Source organism: Tasmannia lanceolata, unplaced genomic scaffold, assembly GCF_043159265.1.
Source record: "Tasmannia lanceolata isolate RefF3 unplaced genomic scaffold, GAP_Taslan_0.1 ptg000008l, whole genome shotgun sequence".
NCBI lineage: Eukaryota > Viridiplantae > Streptophyta > Magnoliopsida > Canellales > Winteraceae > Tasmannia > Tasmannia lanceolata.
The window spans coordinates 55,315,191-55,332,131 of NW_027518685.1; the positions used below are offsets into that span (position 1 = coordinate 55,315,191).

General features: G+C 40.4%; 1 protein-coding gene across 6 annotated transcripts in view; it reads left to right on the forward strand.

The window, feature by feature from the left end:
• Nucleotides 1-208: 208 nt before the first annotated feature.
• Nucleotides 209-16,941, forward strand: part of LOC143885364 (SIN-like family protein) — a 115,511-nt gene continuing 98,778 nt past the window's right edge. For 5 of the 6 annotated variants that reach the window (XR_013253248.1, XR_013253250.1, XR_013253247.1 and 2 more), the window contains exons 1-4: nucleotides 209-488; nucleotides 1,079-1,586; nucleotides 13,569-13,637; nucleotides 15,778-15,885. Coding sequence is in view for 2 of the 6 variants with exons in the window: in XM_077389504.1 (XP_077245619.1) it covers nucleotides 1,179-1,586; nucleotides 13,569-13,637; nucleotides 15,778-15,885 (585 nt within the window). In the remaining 4 variants the exon portion in view is untranslated. The remainder of the gene's footprint in view (nucleotides 489-1,078; nucleotides 1,587-13,568; nucleotides 13,638-15,777; nucleotides 15,886-16,941) is intronic. The other variant, XM_077389502.1, reaches the window with a different exon arrangement.

Consider the following 16,941-nt stretch of genomic DNA (forward strand, 5'->3'; position numbering starts at 1 on the left):
GTTGATTTCTAGAGAGAGACCTAGGGCGTTTCTGCACTTCCTGGGGCATCTCTGAACTTGGGCTCCTGTGGATTTGGGCGAGAGTAATGGGCAAAGATGCGGGTGAGTGTTTCTTGGGCATTTTAGTCATTTCCTAAAGGAGTAAGTATATCTAACCGGATACTCTCATTAGCCGGTCAGGAGGTTTTGAATCGGGTGTCCCTAGTAATGAAAAGGGGCGAATATATCAGCTCCCTCGATTTTTCCTTTCCAGTTTTTCACCGTACCAAATTAGCAGGAGCAAAAACCCAAAAGCTAGGGTTTTTCCTCCTCTAAACTCCGTCGCCTCTCCATCTCTGAGGTTCCGACTCCACGGCCTCCACCTCATCTCCGACTCCAGAGGAAAATATTCTTTGCAGAAAATACCTTATTTGCAGTATTTTTTCAACTCTCTCTCTCCCTCTCGAAGATGAAATGGCAGAAAAGGATCTCTCTCCTCAAACAAATCGGTAATCTTTTAGACTTTTACACCTGTTTTCTATCAAACAAATCGGAAAATCTGTGTTTATGACCGGATTTTAGGGTTTTGGTTTTCTTTGATGATGACTTCCGATTGCTTTTCAGTGAATTCGGTTTTTCGGTTTCGGTTCGGTTGCTAACATACTCGGTTTAGGTTCGAAGTTTTGGGTAACTGAAATAATTTCGGTTTTAACTTTTCAGTTATTTCGGTTCGGTTTAAACCGAATGCGCACCCCGAGTAAAATTATATTTCGAAGTGGTGAGTGGTGTTATTTTTTTTTTTTTTTGCAAACCATATAGGTGGCCTTTTAATGTTTTTTAAATGATAGGTAGTTTTTTATTATTAAGTTAATCCATAGGTGCTATTTTGTAAAAATGCTAATAAAAAATAAAAACATCCATATATCAGGTTAAATTATATTTCGAAGTGGTGAGTGGTGTTATTTTTTATTTTTTTGCAAACCATATAGGTGGCCTTTTAATGTTTTTTAAATGATAGGTAGTTTTTTATAATTAAGTTAATCCATAGGTGCTATTTTGTAAAAATGCTAATAAAAAAATAAAAACATCCATATATCAGGTTAAACGTGGTACGAAGTACAAACACAGGAGAAAAGGCAAATATTCGTTCCCGTTGTGCCCATTACAACTACGGTATATTTCAGTAATCCCAGAGAGAGATGGAGAAGGGCGAAGAACCCTTCAATCCTTTCAACGTTTTCGAGCGAGGAGGTGGCTCTTCAATGGAGCTAGACCTAGACCTAGATGTTCCAAACCAAGCACCTTCATCCTCCAAATTAACCAGGTTTCAACCCAAATCCAAGTTCAAACCCCGTCCCAAACTCGAACCCAAATCTGAAAACCCCTCTAATTCTCTCCCTCCAACCAAGAAAGAAGAAGAACCCATCAAACCTTTCGAGCCCTCATTCTCCCCTTCTATCAGTATCAACAAATCGGAGGAAGAGGAGCAACAATTGAAGGAGGTGGAAGAATCAATGGATGTTGATAGAGGGCAAGAAGAAGAAGATAGTGTGGTGAGGGAAATCGACATTTTCTTCAACCCTTCTCCCTTCGATACCAATGCTCAAGTATGTTTTCTTTCTCCATGGATCTTTTTTTTCCTTTTTTGGGTACTTATTTATTGTAATTTATAACTTAAGAATCACACTCTTCAGTGTAAAATTGTTAAAGTGTCTTCTGGGTATGATTTAAAATTTAATAATTGTTAGCTGAAAGTTTAGACAGAGAAAATAAATGAGTTAGGGTTATCTCCTCCTGACTCATATCTTTATACTAAAACATAAAGGAATGTACAAAGTTCTAAATGCCATTAGGCAAGTTACATATTTCAACACTCCTCCTCAAGCTGGAATGTAGATATCATACATTCCTAGCTTGTTACATATATCACTCAATTTTGACTTATTTAAGGACTTTGTAAACATATCAGCTAATTGGTCCCCTGATCGAGTAAACACAGTGCAAATCTCTCTTTTCTAGATTCTTTGACGAATAAAATGACAATCCACTTCAATATGCTTGGTGCGCTCATGGAAGACTGGATTGTTGGCAATATATATTGCAGCTTTGTTGTCGCAATAAAGCTGCGAAGGAGAAGATGAAATGAAGCTAATTTCAGAAAGAAATGAACGTAGCCAAATAAGTTCCGTGCTTGTCTGTGCCATTGCCCTGTATTCAGCCTCTGCACTGGACTTAGCTATAACATCCTGCTTCTTACTCTTCTATGAAACAAGATTGCCACCTATAAATGTACAATACCCAGTGGTGGACCGTCTATCTACTGGGGATCCAGCCAAATCTGCATCAAAGAAGCCTTCAACTTTCATATGGCCATGTCTTTTGAACATCAATCCCTTCCCTGGAGCCCCTTTCAAATACTTGAGAATCTGTGTCACCGCAGCCCAGTGAGAAGTACGTGGAGAGCTCATATACTGACTGACAACTCCAACAGCATATGAAATATCTGGCCGAGTAACCGTGAGATATATAAGTTTACCGACAAGCCTGCGATACCTGTCAGGATCCTCCAACAGCTCTCATTCTTCTGGAACGAGTTTCACATTAGGATCCATTGGTGCAGAAGCTGGTTTAACTCCAAGATTGCCTGTTTCTTTTAGCAAGTCCAAGACATACTTTCTCTGTGATAGGAACAAGCCTCTAGAAGCACGAGCAACCTCTATCCCTAAGAAATACCTGAGCTGACCCAAATCCTTAGTAGAGAATTCCTTTTGCAAGAAGGTTTTCAAACGTTGTATACCTTGTGAATTGCTCCCTGTGATGATTATGTCATCCATATAAACTATCAACAAAATACACCCAGCTGAAGAGTGATAACTGAAGACTGAGTGATCCACTGCGCATTGTTTCATGACAAAGCGCATGACTGCCCCACTGAATTTCCCAAACCACGCACGCGGAGATTGTTTGAGGCTATAGAGTGACTTGTGTAGGCGACACACGTAGGAGGAAGTCTCCCCCTGAGCAACAAACCCTGGTGGTTGCTCCATATACACCTCCTCAGTCAGGTCGCCATGGAGGAAGGCATTCTTCACATCCACCTGATGAAGGGGCCGGCTATGATTAACAGCAAGAGACAGGAGCACACGGACAGAGGGAATTTTCGCAACGGGACTGAAGGTCTTAGTGTAGTCAACACCAAAGGTCTGAGTGTATCCTTTCGCGACTAACCGTGCTTTTAAGCGCTCCACAGTACCATCAGGGGGGTATTTGATGGAGAAAACCCACCGACAACTAACAGGACGGGCACCAGCGGGTAGGGAAACCAGATCCCATGTATCATTACTATGAAGAGCGCCCATTTCTAGGTTCATAGCATCACGCCAACCAGGATGGTTAAGAGCCTCAGCCACTGACTGTGGTATAGACATAGAAAACAAGGAGGAAACAAAGCTCTGGAAGGTACTGGTGAGCTTATCATAAGAAACAAAATTCGAAATAGGATGTGCAGTGGAACGGGATCTCGTACGAGATGCAATAGGAGAATCAGAAACAACAGAGGAAGGTGGAAGAGAAGATACCTGAGAGCGGGAGAGAGGGATCATCGGCTCAGAAGATGATTGTGCGAGAGGAGGTAAAAGTGACCTATCTGTAACTTGGCGCCGCTGATACTGCTGTGTAATTTTAGGTGGAGCTGGCTTCTCCAACGTGGCAGAAGAAGTAGAAGCTGTAGAAGCTGGCCGCACGGAAATAGGAGATGACGGAAGAGAAGCAGGTAGATCTGGTAAGGGAAGCGAGACCTCAGACTCGAGAGAAGGGGTGAAAGATGCCGCGCCATGTTGGAAGAATGCCTTAGACTCAAAGAATGTAACATCGGCTGAGACAAACCAGCGACGCAGACGAGGGCTATAGCAACGATAGCCTTTCTGCGTACGGGAATACCCCAGAAAGACACAACGCTCAGACCGGGGATCGAGTTTGTCACGGCCAGGTCCAAGGTGATGAACAAAACAAACGCATCCAAATACACGAGGTGTCAGAGGAAACTGTTCCTTACTAGGAGATAAAATCTCGAAAGAAGAGGCACCCTCTAAGACAGAGGAAGGAAGGCGATTTGCTAAGAAACATGCCGTGAGAAGGGCATCACTCCAGTATGCCTTAGGAACACTCATCTGAAAAAGAAGAGTGCGACCTACTTCAAGCAAATAACGAAGTTTTCTCTCAACAACACCATTCTGTTGAGAGGTGTACGCACATGAAGACTGATGTAAAATCCCATGTTGGGAGAGATAGGATTTAAAGCCATTAGTATCAGAAAAATATTTTCTAGCATTGTCAGTACGAAGACATTTAATATTGCAATCATATTTATTCTTAATTTCAGAATGAAATGTGCGAAAAGCAAAGAACACGTCGGATCGACTCTTTAGTAAATATAACCAGGTCATGCGTGAGAAGTCATCAATAAACACAATAAAATACCGAAAGCCAGTACTAGACGCGACCCTAGAGGGTCCCCGATACATCAGAATGGACTAATTCAAATGGACTAGACACTCGACTAATGATCCGGGATGGAAACGACACACGAGGGTGGTTCCCGAGTTCACAGGACTCGCACTGAAAATTAGAAAAAGGTCTGGGAACCAGAGAAGTGTGCTGCAGCCGCTGAAGTGAAGGATGCCCCAAGCGACAATGCCACTGAAATGTATCCACAGAGCTATGTAAGACAGTAGGCGGCCGGCAGTCAAGACGATAGAGTCCATCTACCTCACGACCCGTTCCAATCGTCTTCCCAGTTGAGAGATCCTGAAACAAACAGTAAGATGGGAAAAATGAGACAGAACAGTAAGAGATTTAGTAATTTGGCTAACTGAAAGTAAACTAAATGGTGATTTTGGTACACATAAAACAGAAGATAAGGTAAGAGCAGGATGAGGGGAGATATGACCAACACCAGTGATAGGTGTAGTGGACCCATCAACAAGGGTGATAGACTGAGAGGGAGACGAGAAGAGAGCGAAAAGAATGAAGTTGAGAAGAGTTACCAGAGAAGAGTTACCAGTCAGGTGATTGGATGCGCTAGAGTCAATGATCCATGACCCTGAGCTAGATAGAAGGGTAGTGGGTGAACTACCTGGCTGGGCGAAACCTGCAGAGGGAGGACGATCTGAAGCCGAAGCAGTAGTAGCACCCATGTGAGCCGAGCGTGCCTAACGAAGCTCGGGATGCAGGGTATAGCAATGGTTAATATAATGTCTCTTGCGCTAACAGTGAGTGCAAAAAGAACGGCCACGGCCACCACCAGAACGACCACCACCATGGCCGGCACGGCCACGGCCACGACCAGAGGAGGCTCCACCACGAGGCGGGCGAGTACTGCCATCATAGGTCGCTTGAGCAGAACCATCAATAGGAACAGATATCACTGGATCACCAGGAGAGCACTGCTGGACGCGGGAGTAAACCTCAGTAAGGGAAGGAATAGCGCCAGAACCGATAATCTGCTGACGAAGATGCATGTACTCTGGACCCAAACTCTCAAGGTACTGCACAACACGGATCTGATCCCTCTGACGGGCAGCCTCTGTGAGATCCGTGGTAAGCGGCATGTAAACATCAAGCTGCTGACAGAGGCCAACGAATTGGCTGTAATGGGTGGCAAGAGGGAGATCACCACGGCGGAAACGCACCCACTCAGAATAGGTAGAGCAGATCCAACTAATGTTTGCCACGCCAGAGTAAAGAAGAGTAACCTGATCTCAGATCCGTTTCGCAGTAGGCAGAAGCATCAAGGGCCCAGAGACGTGAGGGGCCATACTCTGCCACAAAAGGGTACAAACAAGAGCATCCTCCTGTTCCCATCGATCAAAGGTGGGATCCATCGTAGAAGGACGATCACGACAAATGACGTGGGCTTTCCCACGGGCAATAAGATACTTCTCGACGGCTGTTAACAGTAGTGATATGTGGGAATGATCCATCCACAGAGAGAGATGATGACGAAGAAGACGCCAAAGAGGGTGTCGGACGAACACCAGGAGCCACTCCTATGGAAGGATTGTCAAGCACCTCCTCCATAACAACAAGCAAGAAAGAAACAAGCAATCCAAATCAAGACGAATAACATGAGATAACAGAATAGGTGGGCAAACTAGGATACGCCAAGAAAGCTAGACGCGGCTCCAAGAATGACGGGCATCGACGAAGCTTGACTAGAGGGAAGCCATGAGGCACAGAGGGGAGCCGCAAAGACAAACTAGAATCAAAGTAGGGTAAGAGATGAAGATCTAACACATAATAACAGGGAGAAAAGAGTGGTAGGGTTTACCAAGGGATGAAAGGAAGAGGAGGAAAAATGATGTGGGTTGAAAAACTTGGGGTTGTGAGGCTTACCAACAAACCTAGGAATTGGGGGTTGGAAAAAAATAATAATTCTCATGCGAGGCGAAACACAGTCCTGGAGACTTATTTCCAGGAAAGTGATTTTGTGGGTGGGGGGGGGGGGGGGGCAAATTCTCGGTCCTGGAAAAAGTTTTATTTTTCCAACATGTGAAGAAAATATTTTCCTGGAAAATTTGGGGTGGGGGGTGCAAATCCTCTTTCTCCGCCCTGGGTAGAAAATGTGTGGGGGGTTGCTGTGCGGGGGTACAGGACCAGGAGCTATGCGCAGGGGAGGAGAAACTTGGCGGGAGGGAGAGAGGGCCTGGTGCCTTCGGCTCGGAGAGAACGACTCCTTCTCAGGAGGAAAAAGACAGCGTGCCGGTGTGCCTCAGATGAAACTTGGCCCGGAGTTGGGTTTCACGGCGAGAGGGGTGGGGGGTGTCGGAGAAGATGGAGGCTGATAGAGAACCCTAGGGATCAGAAAACCCTAAGCCTCTGATACCATGTTAGCCGAAAGTTTAGATAGAGAAAATAAATGAGTTAGGGTTATCTCCCCCTGACTCATTTCTTTATACTAAAACATAAAGGAATGTACAAAGTCCTAAATGCCCTTAGGCAAGTTACATATTCCAACAATAATAAACAGGCAAACGACTTTACTGTGCAATGAGTGGTAAGCGTCTTCTGGACTTGATTATACACTTAGTAAGTTTTTGTATGTGTTGAGAAAAGAGACTAAGAAGGCAAGAATGGGGAAAGGAGAGGTACCCTTTTAGATTAGGGTTTCACGGGGAAAAGGGTTGTGAGAGGTTTGGGTGGGGTGGGAAGGCCGTAACTCGTAAGGTTAGGTTTTGAGGGGGGGAAATGGAGAAAGGGGGAAAAAAGAGAGGAGAGAAAAAGGAAGAAAAAGAAAGAAGAAGATGGAGAAAGGGAAAAAAGAGAGGAGAAAAGAAGAAAGAAAAAAAGAAGAAAGAAGATGGAGGGGTATTCTAATGGTGGTCCCTAGATTAGGGTAAACCCTAGGGCTCTGATACCATGTTGAGAGAAAGGTAGAGAGAATAGATGAGAAGAAAAATAGTGAGCTGGAGACTTCTCCCCTCACTTATGTATTTATATAAAGAGGGAAGGTACAATGACCACTATGCCCTTGGGCAACACATACATCACATAATACACATCTAACAGTATGAAAGAGCCGTAGTGAACTAAGTCATACAATAGGTCCTTAAGTTTTGACTTTATCTTGACACACACTCTATGAGCAATTAATTTAGATTTAGTCAGTTTTGTGCCTTACAGGGACATATAAAGTGCGCCCCCCCCCCCCCCCCCCCCAAATGACTTGCAAAATCCCTTTTATCACCACAACAAAAAAGAGTTTTACCGGCGTTCGTGAACGCCGCTAAAAGAAAGGACATATGCCGATGTAATATGTACCGTCGTTTTTCAACTCTGGTAATATGCGTTGCATCAATTCTTACATAGAAAGTTAGTAAGCGCCACCCCCTGCAAGTGTAAATTCCTGTCTCCGTCCCTATCCACAATATCAACCTCACTAGTCACTACTATACTTACATAGGCGAGTCCTCCAAGTGTGCTCCGTGACCTACACCCTGCAGAATCCTGCCTTGGGCTCATTAAGAGTTGATACTCATCCTAAAACTGTCACAATAATGAGCATTGTTACCATAAGAATGGGGGTAGGGAATACTCCTTAAACAATCAATGCTCCTCCCAGCCACCCTACAACTTCTTTTATGCCTATTGAGCATTCTTCATGGGATCTCCAATCACAAAGGTTGGGTTCCACTGCTGTGACTAACTTATGGGCTTCAGGGATCTCCAATCACAAAGGTTGGGTTCCACTGCGGTGACTAACTTATGGGCTTCAGTCTCATTTTTCTTGATGGTAATTTAACTAGGCTCCGCAGTGGTCCTTTTGAGAGAGATTAATTGTGTCTAAAACACCTATTCACATTAAAACGCCTTTCAAAGTCCAAAGCCATCAACCTTTCAAATTCATGTATTGGAACATTAAAGAAGAAGGTATTGGAGATTTGGTGGAAATGGAACTATTTTCTGCATAGTGCTGTTCTTAAAAGAATGATTTTTCCTAGATGTAACCACCATCGATGATAAGTATCAAGATGAATTTGATGGCTCAAGTTGGGGGAATCAGTGCAGACTATTATATGAGATAATCGGTGGAATGAGCTTTGGTATCGATAATTTGGAGGAAATGTAACTATTTTCTGCAGAACGATGTTCCTAATAGAAGATTTTTCCTAGATTGGGTGCATTGGGTTTTTCCGAGGGACATGGCACAAGCTTTAGAGAGTTGGTAATATGCCCCGTGGGGATTGAAGGGGAAAACTCTTTGGAAGCTTTCTTTTCTTGCTGTTATTTGGTCGTTATGGAGAGAAAGAAATGCTAGAACTTTCAGAGGCATTTCTAAAAGTGCTAACTTCGTTGCTTCTAAAGTAACGGCGTTAACAATATTTTGGGCGAAGTCATTACAGGTATTTCAGTTTGTATCAGCGTTTGATTTATGGTATGGTTGGTTAGAGGTTTGCTCCAGTGGTGACAGGAGGAATATTAGTGCAGAAAAATGGGAACCTCCGGGGTATGGTTGCGTAAGCTTAACTTTGATGGATCTAGTATAGGTAATCCCGGTCCAGCGGGTATTGGTGGGCTATTAAAGGATGATTTGGGTGTAATCATTTGGTCTTTTGCCGGACCGATTGGGACTGCCGATTCGAATGAGGCGGAAGTGAGGGCTGCTCACCAAGGAATTAAGCTGCTTGAAGGTGAGAACCTTAATAATATTGTTGTGGAAGGAGATTCCATAAATGTCATCCGATGGTTGTCCGGCTCTCATAAATTCCTGTGGAGGTTTGCGGATTTTTTTAATGAAATCCTTGATATTATCGGAGATTCTCATGTGAAGTTCAATCATGTTAGGAGATTGGCAAATGGAGAGGCAGATTCACAAGCTAGGAGGGGGGTTGATTTAGAGCCTTGGAGAAATTTGATTTTCTCCCCCCTTGAGGGTGTGTTGCCTTTCTTGTATTGTTTTTTCTCTTTGTACTTACTGATCGCCTCGGTCTTTTTTAATGATTTCTACCATTAAAAAAAAAGATTTTTCCTAGATGGAACCACCCTCGATGGTAAGTATCAAGATGAATTTGATGGATCAAGTATGGGGAATCAGGGCACGCTGTTATATTCGATATTATAAGAGATTTTTTTTTTTGAAAATTATTATTAGAGATGGAAACCATTAGGTTCTACTCACCTTTGCTTTTCTAGTGGGAGAAATCAGTTCTACTGAATTGGAAGCATTGTCTATTAGATAGGGAGTCAGGCTTCTTATTCCTTTTTGAGTGAAGAATCATATATCAAAGATGACTAAACATAACTAGATGAATTATAGAGCAAGTGGGATTCCCATGGAAACTTGTGGATGTATTTGATGAAGTGGTCGATAAACTTGATGGCCATCGATTCATTTCTTTCATGTTTGGAGAGAAGCTGATGTGGAGGCTGATAGATTAGCTAGTGAAGGAGTGTCTAGTTGTAATTGTGTAATAAGAGATCATATGCCCGAATAGCATAGGTTCTAGTAGGTTTTTACTTGTGAGCTAGTTGCTCATTATGATGTAGCATTTGTGTTTTGTTGTATACAACCTAATCATCTTGATCATGCATTTTTCTTGTTCTTTTTCTTGATATGGTATTAATCTTGTTCTTTTTCTCGATATGCTATTAAAAGAATGTAATTAATCACCCCACCCCCAATAATTTTTTTTCTTGCATCATATAAATAGATTTTTTTACCTCCAAAATACCTTCATTGTCACAAACATTATAGACTCTAAATTTGAAAAACTTCAAAATGTCCTATACAAACTAGAATTCATTTAAAATGAAATTGAAACATTCCAAAGGAAACTAATCCACATTTCCTCTAGATATGTAACCTTTTTGTGAATGGCAATGATAAATAATATTAAACTGAAAAAGGACGATGCCCGAGGACCGAGATGGCCAAGATGGAAGATACAACAGATAAAAACAAAGCCAAAATTATCTTGAAAACCAAGGATAACTATGGGGACTGGTCTAGATACAAAATACGACAAATAACAACTAAGCAAAAAATATATTGAAAGCTAAGGATAACTATGCGGGACGAAATTCATTTAAAAAAAAACACTATGGTGGAAGAAATTCAAAAAGCTCAAGGTGAGTCCTATCAACTTCAATACGGGATAGCCCATTGGCATCACTATTAGAAGACCACCAAACATGCTGAAATTACACTAGGTATCCCTCTAGTCGCTCCTAGATTTCTTCGATTGCGTTGGCGAATCTCCAAGGGTAGGGGCAAACTCGCTTCAACTCTCTGATCACATTTAAGGGTAGGGGCAAACTCGCTTCAACTCTCTGATCACATTTAAGGAATCACGTTCGACTATGTGAAGTTTGATATCACTAAGATTAACCCAACGAAGTCCATGCGGGCTAGCCATCACTTCCTCCTCATTGGAATCCTTAATTCCGATAGGCGTTTCAACCATCTGATCACATTTAAGGAACCACCTTCAACTAAATGAAGGCCGTGCTTGGTAGCCATCACTTCCACCTCATTGGAATCCTTAATTCTGATGGGGCTAGAGAAGACCCACTTAATAGCACCTAAATCATCTTTTGGACCCTCCCTCTTCCCCCCAAAACATGCACACAATCGCAGTTGGGTCCGGGTTTTCCAAGCTGGAGTCAACGAAGTTAAGTTTTAGCATTCCAGCATCAGGAGAGGACTCATGTTGAGTAGGAAATGATGGATCTTCCTGGTTGTTACAAATCTTGCACTAGAAAAATCTTAATACATGATTGGTGACACTCCTAAAACAGGGGAGGACTTTTGCCCAAAGAATACTCATCGAAATAGCTTGCTGAAAGATGGAGTGGGTTTCTCTGGATTTGTCTTTGAAAATGTGATTTGCCTAGATAGTATCCAGAAAGGCCACCCTCCATTACATTCCTCCGTTCAAAGGCCATGAGCCGATGTTCCAACCTTCAACATGCTCAACAAAGTGGAAGGGGAAAACCCAAGAAATGCTGACACGATTGAGCATTCGGCTCCAAATCTTTCTGGCCACCCTGCAATTGATAAATATGTGGTCCATTGTGCCCCCCCTCCCTCTTCTCCCTTTCTTCAATATACATGTCAGATTACATAGGCTAGAGCTATCAAAATTAAGCTTCACTTGGTTAGGGCTGGGGAGGGGGTCCATCTAGGGTAGGAGTATTCCCTACTTCATTATTGTTGCAAACCTATTTCCACGCTCTACGAATGGTGGATTCCGAGGCTCCTCTGATGAGACAAATGTCCAGATGGGTTTTCCACATTTATTTGAACCTGAAAGGGACCACGTGTCTACGATCATTATCATTTTTAAAGATGGATTCGTGATTCGAGATTAGACATTAGTGAACTCTTTCATAGGAATGTGAGGATAAATCTTTCCTATAAGAGGAAAGCAATAATCTATCTAGCAGACTTTATATTGAATTTTACTCACTGCTAGACCAAGTGTATTTTCCCTTTAACAATATGCTTTGTTGATTATAGTGATTTTGATGTAAGTATTGGGTGTCCACCAATAGTAGAAAGCTTTCTAGAGAATTGAACAATCACCCATACAATCCAATTGATCTTCAGAAACAATGCTAGAGAGATAAAACAATAAAACATTTAATTAAACATTATCAAAGGCAAAACCCAAAACCGAATAAACTTGTAACTATTCATTAACCCCTTGAAAACTACATCAAAACTCCATTAATATAATTATATATATAGGCCTAAAACACCTTAAAAATTTACTTTAATCCTAGCCATTGGTATATGATCAATTTCAGCTCTTGGATCAACCTAAGGTAAAGCCTAATTTCCATTTTAGAGCAGTACAGTAGAAAGTGTGTTGCATGTTTTTGTCCAAGAAAATCTAGAACGCCAACTTCTAGAACTACAAAATTTCTAAAATTAGATTCTCTACTTGCCAAACTCCATCAAGGATTCCTTCTGCTATTATAAGTTACTTATCCTAGCCAAATATACCACTTTCTCATCTTCAAAACATTTCAATTAGAAATACTCCAGGTTCTGACCTAAAAGCACTATTCGAATTTTCCTTTCACTGTGCCCACAGAGAAAACACTATTCAAATTTTCCTTTCACTGTACCCACAAAAAATCACATAACTTTACCCAAAAATGTAGTAGAAATCGCTAAGAGTCATCTACATCATAGAGATCTAGTTTGCTAACATTTGTAATGAATAAATCTTTGTAGGCCCGCTGTTGATGTTAGCATCATGTTTCGGGGCCTACTTTGGGATCTCGGTTGACCTTCTCTCGAATAATCTTTGCTGAATTTTGAGTTTTCTATGAACTTTACCTGTATTAGATTTTGTATATAAATATTACTCTACAATGGAATTTAAGACCCTTGCCCACATTTTATGTTGAATATGTAAAGCACTCATCTATATATTAACTTATAGTTTATTAGTTTATGCTTTTGTGTGAAGAGAGTCTCACATGGAAACATTACTTCCACCGTGTTTCTTGCGCAGTCCAAAACTTTTAGCTCATGTAGGAGATTATTGACGTTGAACAATTTTCTTTATTTATTCCTAATAATGTTTACAAGCTTTTGTATCCAATAAGGAAATCCAATGCTCTGTATGACATCCATATTTTGGTAAAAGGTTCATAGTTTCTCGGATTTCTGCTCATAGTTTCTAGGATTGCTTGCATCTCTCTCTTTAAACATCGGATAATCTTTTAGTTTGTTTTAATTATTCACTTGTTACTATGCATTGAATTAGATGATTGCTAGAGTAGGGAATGACCTTTTTCCAATGTACTTTGTGACTGATTCTAGTGGAGTTATAGTTTTATATTTTCACATCATGGGATTTGGGTATGGTACACTGTCAGAACACCTGAATAGCCTAGGCAGCAGGCTCCCTGGTGTCTACGTGGTTAAAAATTGGAAACACCTAAAATTCTTTTAAAAGTTGACCTCATGTATTTGCGTTCCATTCAACCATGCAGCAATGTTTTCCAATTATTGTGTTATAGTATTTCTCATCTTTGGAGTGTGACTTTGACTTACAATTTCTTGTTTTTTCTTGCAGCTATATGTTATGCAATATCCTCGTAGACCTTGTTGGCGTCCGTATGAGTTGAATGAAAGATGTCAAGAGGTGCATTCACCATCATATTTTTTGTTAATGCTTTTGTCCTTGTTAAAAATTTAGCGGATCAGAATATGAATTCAATGGAAGATCAAGAGGTGACCACTATATTTGTTGTAAATGTGTTCTACCAATTGTAATATCCTCGTAGACCTTGTTGGCGTCCGTATGAGTTGAACAAAAGATGTCTAGAGGTGCATTCACCATCATATTTGTTGTTAATGCTTTTGTCAATGTTAAAAATTTAGCGGATCAGAATATGAATTGAATGGAAGATCAAGAGGTGACCACTATCTTTGTTGTTAATGTGTTCTACCAATGTTCAAATTCTATTTGATTGATTCAATGCCTGCTAGAGATGACTATGTCTACTCTGCATACCTACTCGGTTTACTGGCACAATTTTTATCAAATTTGTTTATTTTTAATGACTTACCCATTCACTGATTTTTGAGTTGATTCCAAGTTTGGAACATTGGCTTTTGCAATGTGTTGAATTAGTGGCAATGTGAAATATGTTCTGGTAGTTTGCTTCCATTCTATATATATAAGGATACGGAAATTTGGAATTTTTTTTTACTTTGTTGAAAATTCCATTATCTTGACACGTGGAAGATGAAATGTTTAGAGATTTGCTACAATCCATCGTAGAAGACATGTCACAGATGTTCTGTTTCAGATTTTCTCTTCATTCACGAGGTGGCTGCTGCCAGTTGCAACAAACCATCCGCGAAATGCCTTTAGCATTGGACGCTAGCACATCCCAAATGTTATGTGGACCAAAAGTCAACATTTGCGGCTGTTATACAGCCTACACCATAGGATGATCCAAACCGTCCATTTGATGGCTAAAAACATTATCCAGCCCCACTGTTGGATGATCCAAACCGTCTATTTGATGGCCAGCATAGCTCCCACGTCATGGATGCTCTGTGGGGCCCACTTCATATAAATGTATGGCATTGCCCGGTGATAAATTCACTCCCTTCTACAGTTCTACTACAAGATTCACCCCTATTTTTCAAAATGGACTATACAACCCACACCATAGGATGATCCAAACCGTCCATTTGATGGCGACAATGTAAAAACACTATCCAGCCCCCACTATTGGATGATCCAAACCGTCCATTTGATGGCCACAATGTAAATAGGTAAAAATTTTCTTTCGAAGATTTTGAGGGATATTTCCAATCCCACTCATTGTGTTAGTTTTGTATTACCATTGTAATCATGTCCCTTGCTCCCTTTTAACTTCTCTGAATCAAAACTAACTTCTGATTGAAATAATTATAATCAATGCAAATGGCGACAATGTAAAAACACTATCTAGCCCCCACTATTGGATGATCCAAACCGTCCATTTGATGGCCACAATGTAAATAGGTAAAAAGTTTCTTTCGAAGATTGAGACGGATCTCATGGTGTTAGTTTTGTATTACCATTGTAATCATGTCCCTTGCTCCCTTTTAACTTCTTTGAATCAAAACTAACTTCTGATTGAAATAATTATAATCTATGCATTATTTTTTTTTGTTAAATAACTATTAAGACGTCGTTTTATATCAATTAAGTTTTTTTTCTCGCCGCGCATCGCGCGGAGTGCTTTACCAGTGTGTGTGTGTGTGTATATATATATATATATATATATATATATATATATAGAGGAAAGTGTTGGTGAGCTTAAGCGCCCCAATCACATGGGTCCCACATTTTCTGTGGTGATCCAAACCATTCATTTGCAAGGCCCTATCATAGATAGGGTGTGTACCAAAAATCAGCTCCATAGGATCATCCTAACCCCTCCATTTGTGGAGGACAAAAATGGGCAGATTTGTGGACAAATAATGTCTGTCCATTTTGACCTCCACAAATGGATGGGTTAGGATGATCCTATGGAGCTGATTTTTGGTACACACCCCATCTATGTAAGGGCCTTTCAAATGAATGCTTTGGATCATCCTAACAAAGTAGGCCCCAATGTGATTGGGCGCTTAAGCTCACCATAAGTTTGGTGAGCTTAAGCTCACCAACACTTTCCTCATATATATATATATATATATATATATATATATATATATATATATATATATATTTTCCATGGTCTCTTTTTGTGGGCTTTCCCTTTAATATAATTTCATTGGTCCAGGTTAGGGTGAAGCCTAAACAGTCAAAACTTGAAGTTGATTTGGATATGAATTTTCCCAAAGAAAATTATGATGAGGAGGTTGCTGAGCCATTGAGGTTACAAAAACAGGTTGATTTCTATGTTCTTGTTTTAATCTTTGAAATAATTGGATACCATCTAAGTACATTTTGTTGTGTTTGTTGTACGACGGTACGACCTCTCACCAAATGGATGGACCATACCTGTCTTTTGCTCTATTGTGGAAGTTCTCTTCAACATTTGATTATTACTTATCATCGTATTTTGTCAACAAATTTTTCCCCTTGATGCAAGACCAAAAGTGAAGAAAACTATATATTATAGCCCAAATATCGAACTTATGTAGGATTATTTAGGGAAATTTGACTCGTGTCCGCTGATTTAATCATAGCAATGTAGATAAGGGGTAAAAGCTGAGGTTTAGGGAACCATCAAAGGGGCACGGGATCAGGAATATGGGATTGGTTTCTAGCAAGGTTTAAAGTTTTGGTTATGATATGTGTTTTGGTCGTGATGGAAATAGAAACATGTCGGTTTTAGTTGGAAATTTTGGTGCAAATCCTGTAAAATCATGGAAACGTATGGAAAAATATGCAAATGATGGACAGTTAAAATGTAGCTTCAAGAAGTGCTAGCATAAGCACAAATACACACTAAAAAACCATCCAATAAGAAAAAAAACCCTTCAATAATGGTTTAACAACATTGAATACGTAACGACATGTGTTGTCACGAATGTGTAATAATTCATTATGTTTTAAATTTCACCTGTAATTCACATAAATATTTATACATAATACATACACCACATATAAGTAAAATTATGTAAACATAATAGAATAGTACGGGATCAGGAATATGGGATTGGTTTCTAGCAAGGTTTAAAGTTCTGGTTATGATATGTGTTTTGGTCGTGATGGAAATAGAAATATGTTGGTTTTAGTTGGAAATTTTGGTGCAAATCCTGTAAAATCATGGAAACGTATGGAAAAATATGCAAATGATGGACAGTTAAAATGTAGCTTCAAGAAGTGCTAGAATAAGCACAAATACACACTAAAAAACCATCCAATAAGAAAAAAACCCTTCAATAATGGTTTAATAACATCGAATACGTAATGACATGTGTTGTCACGCATGTGTAAT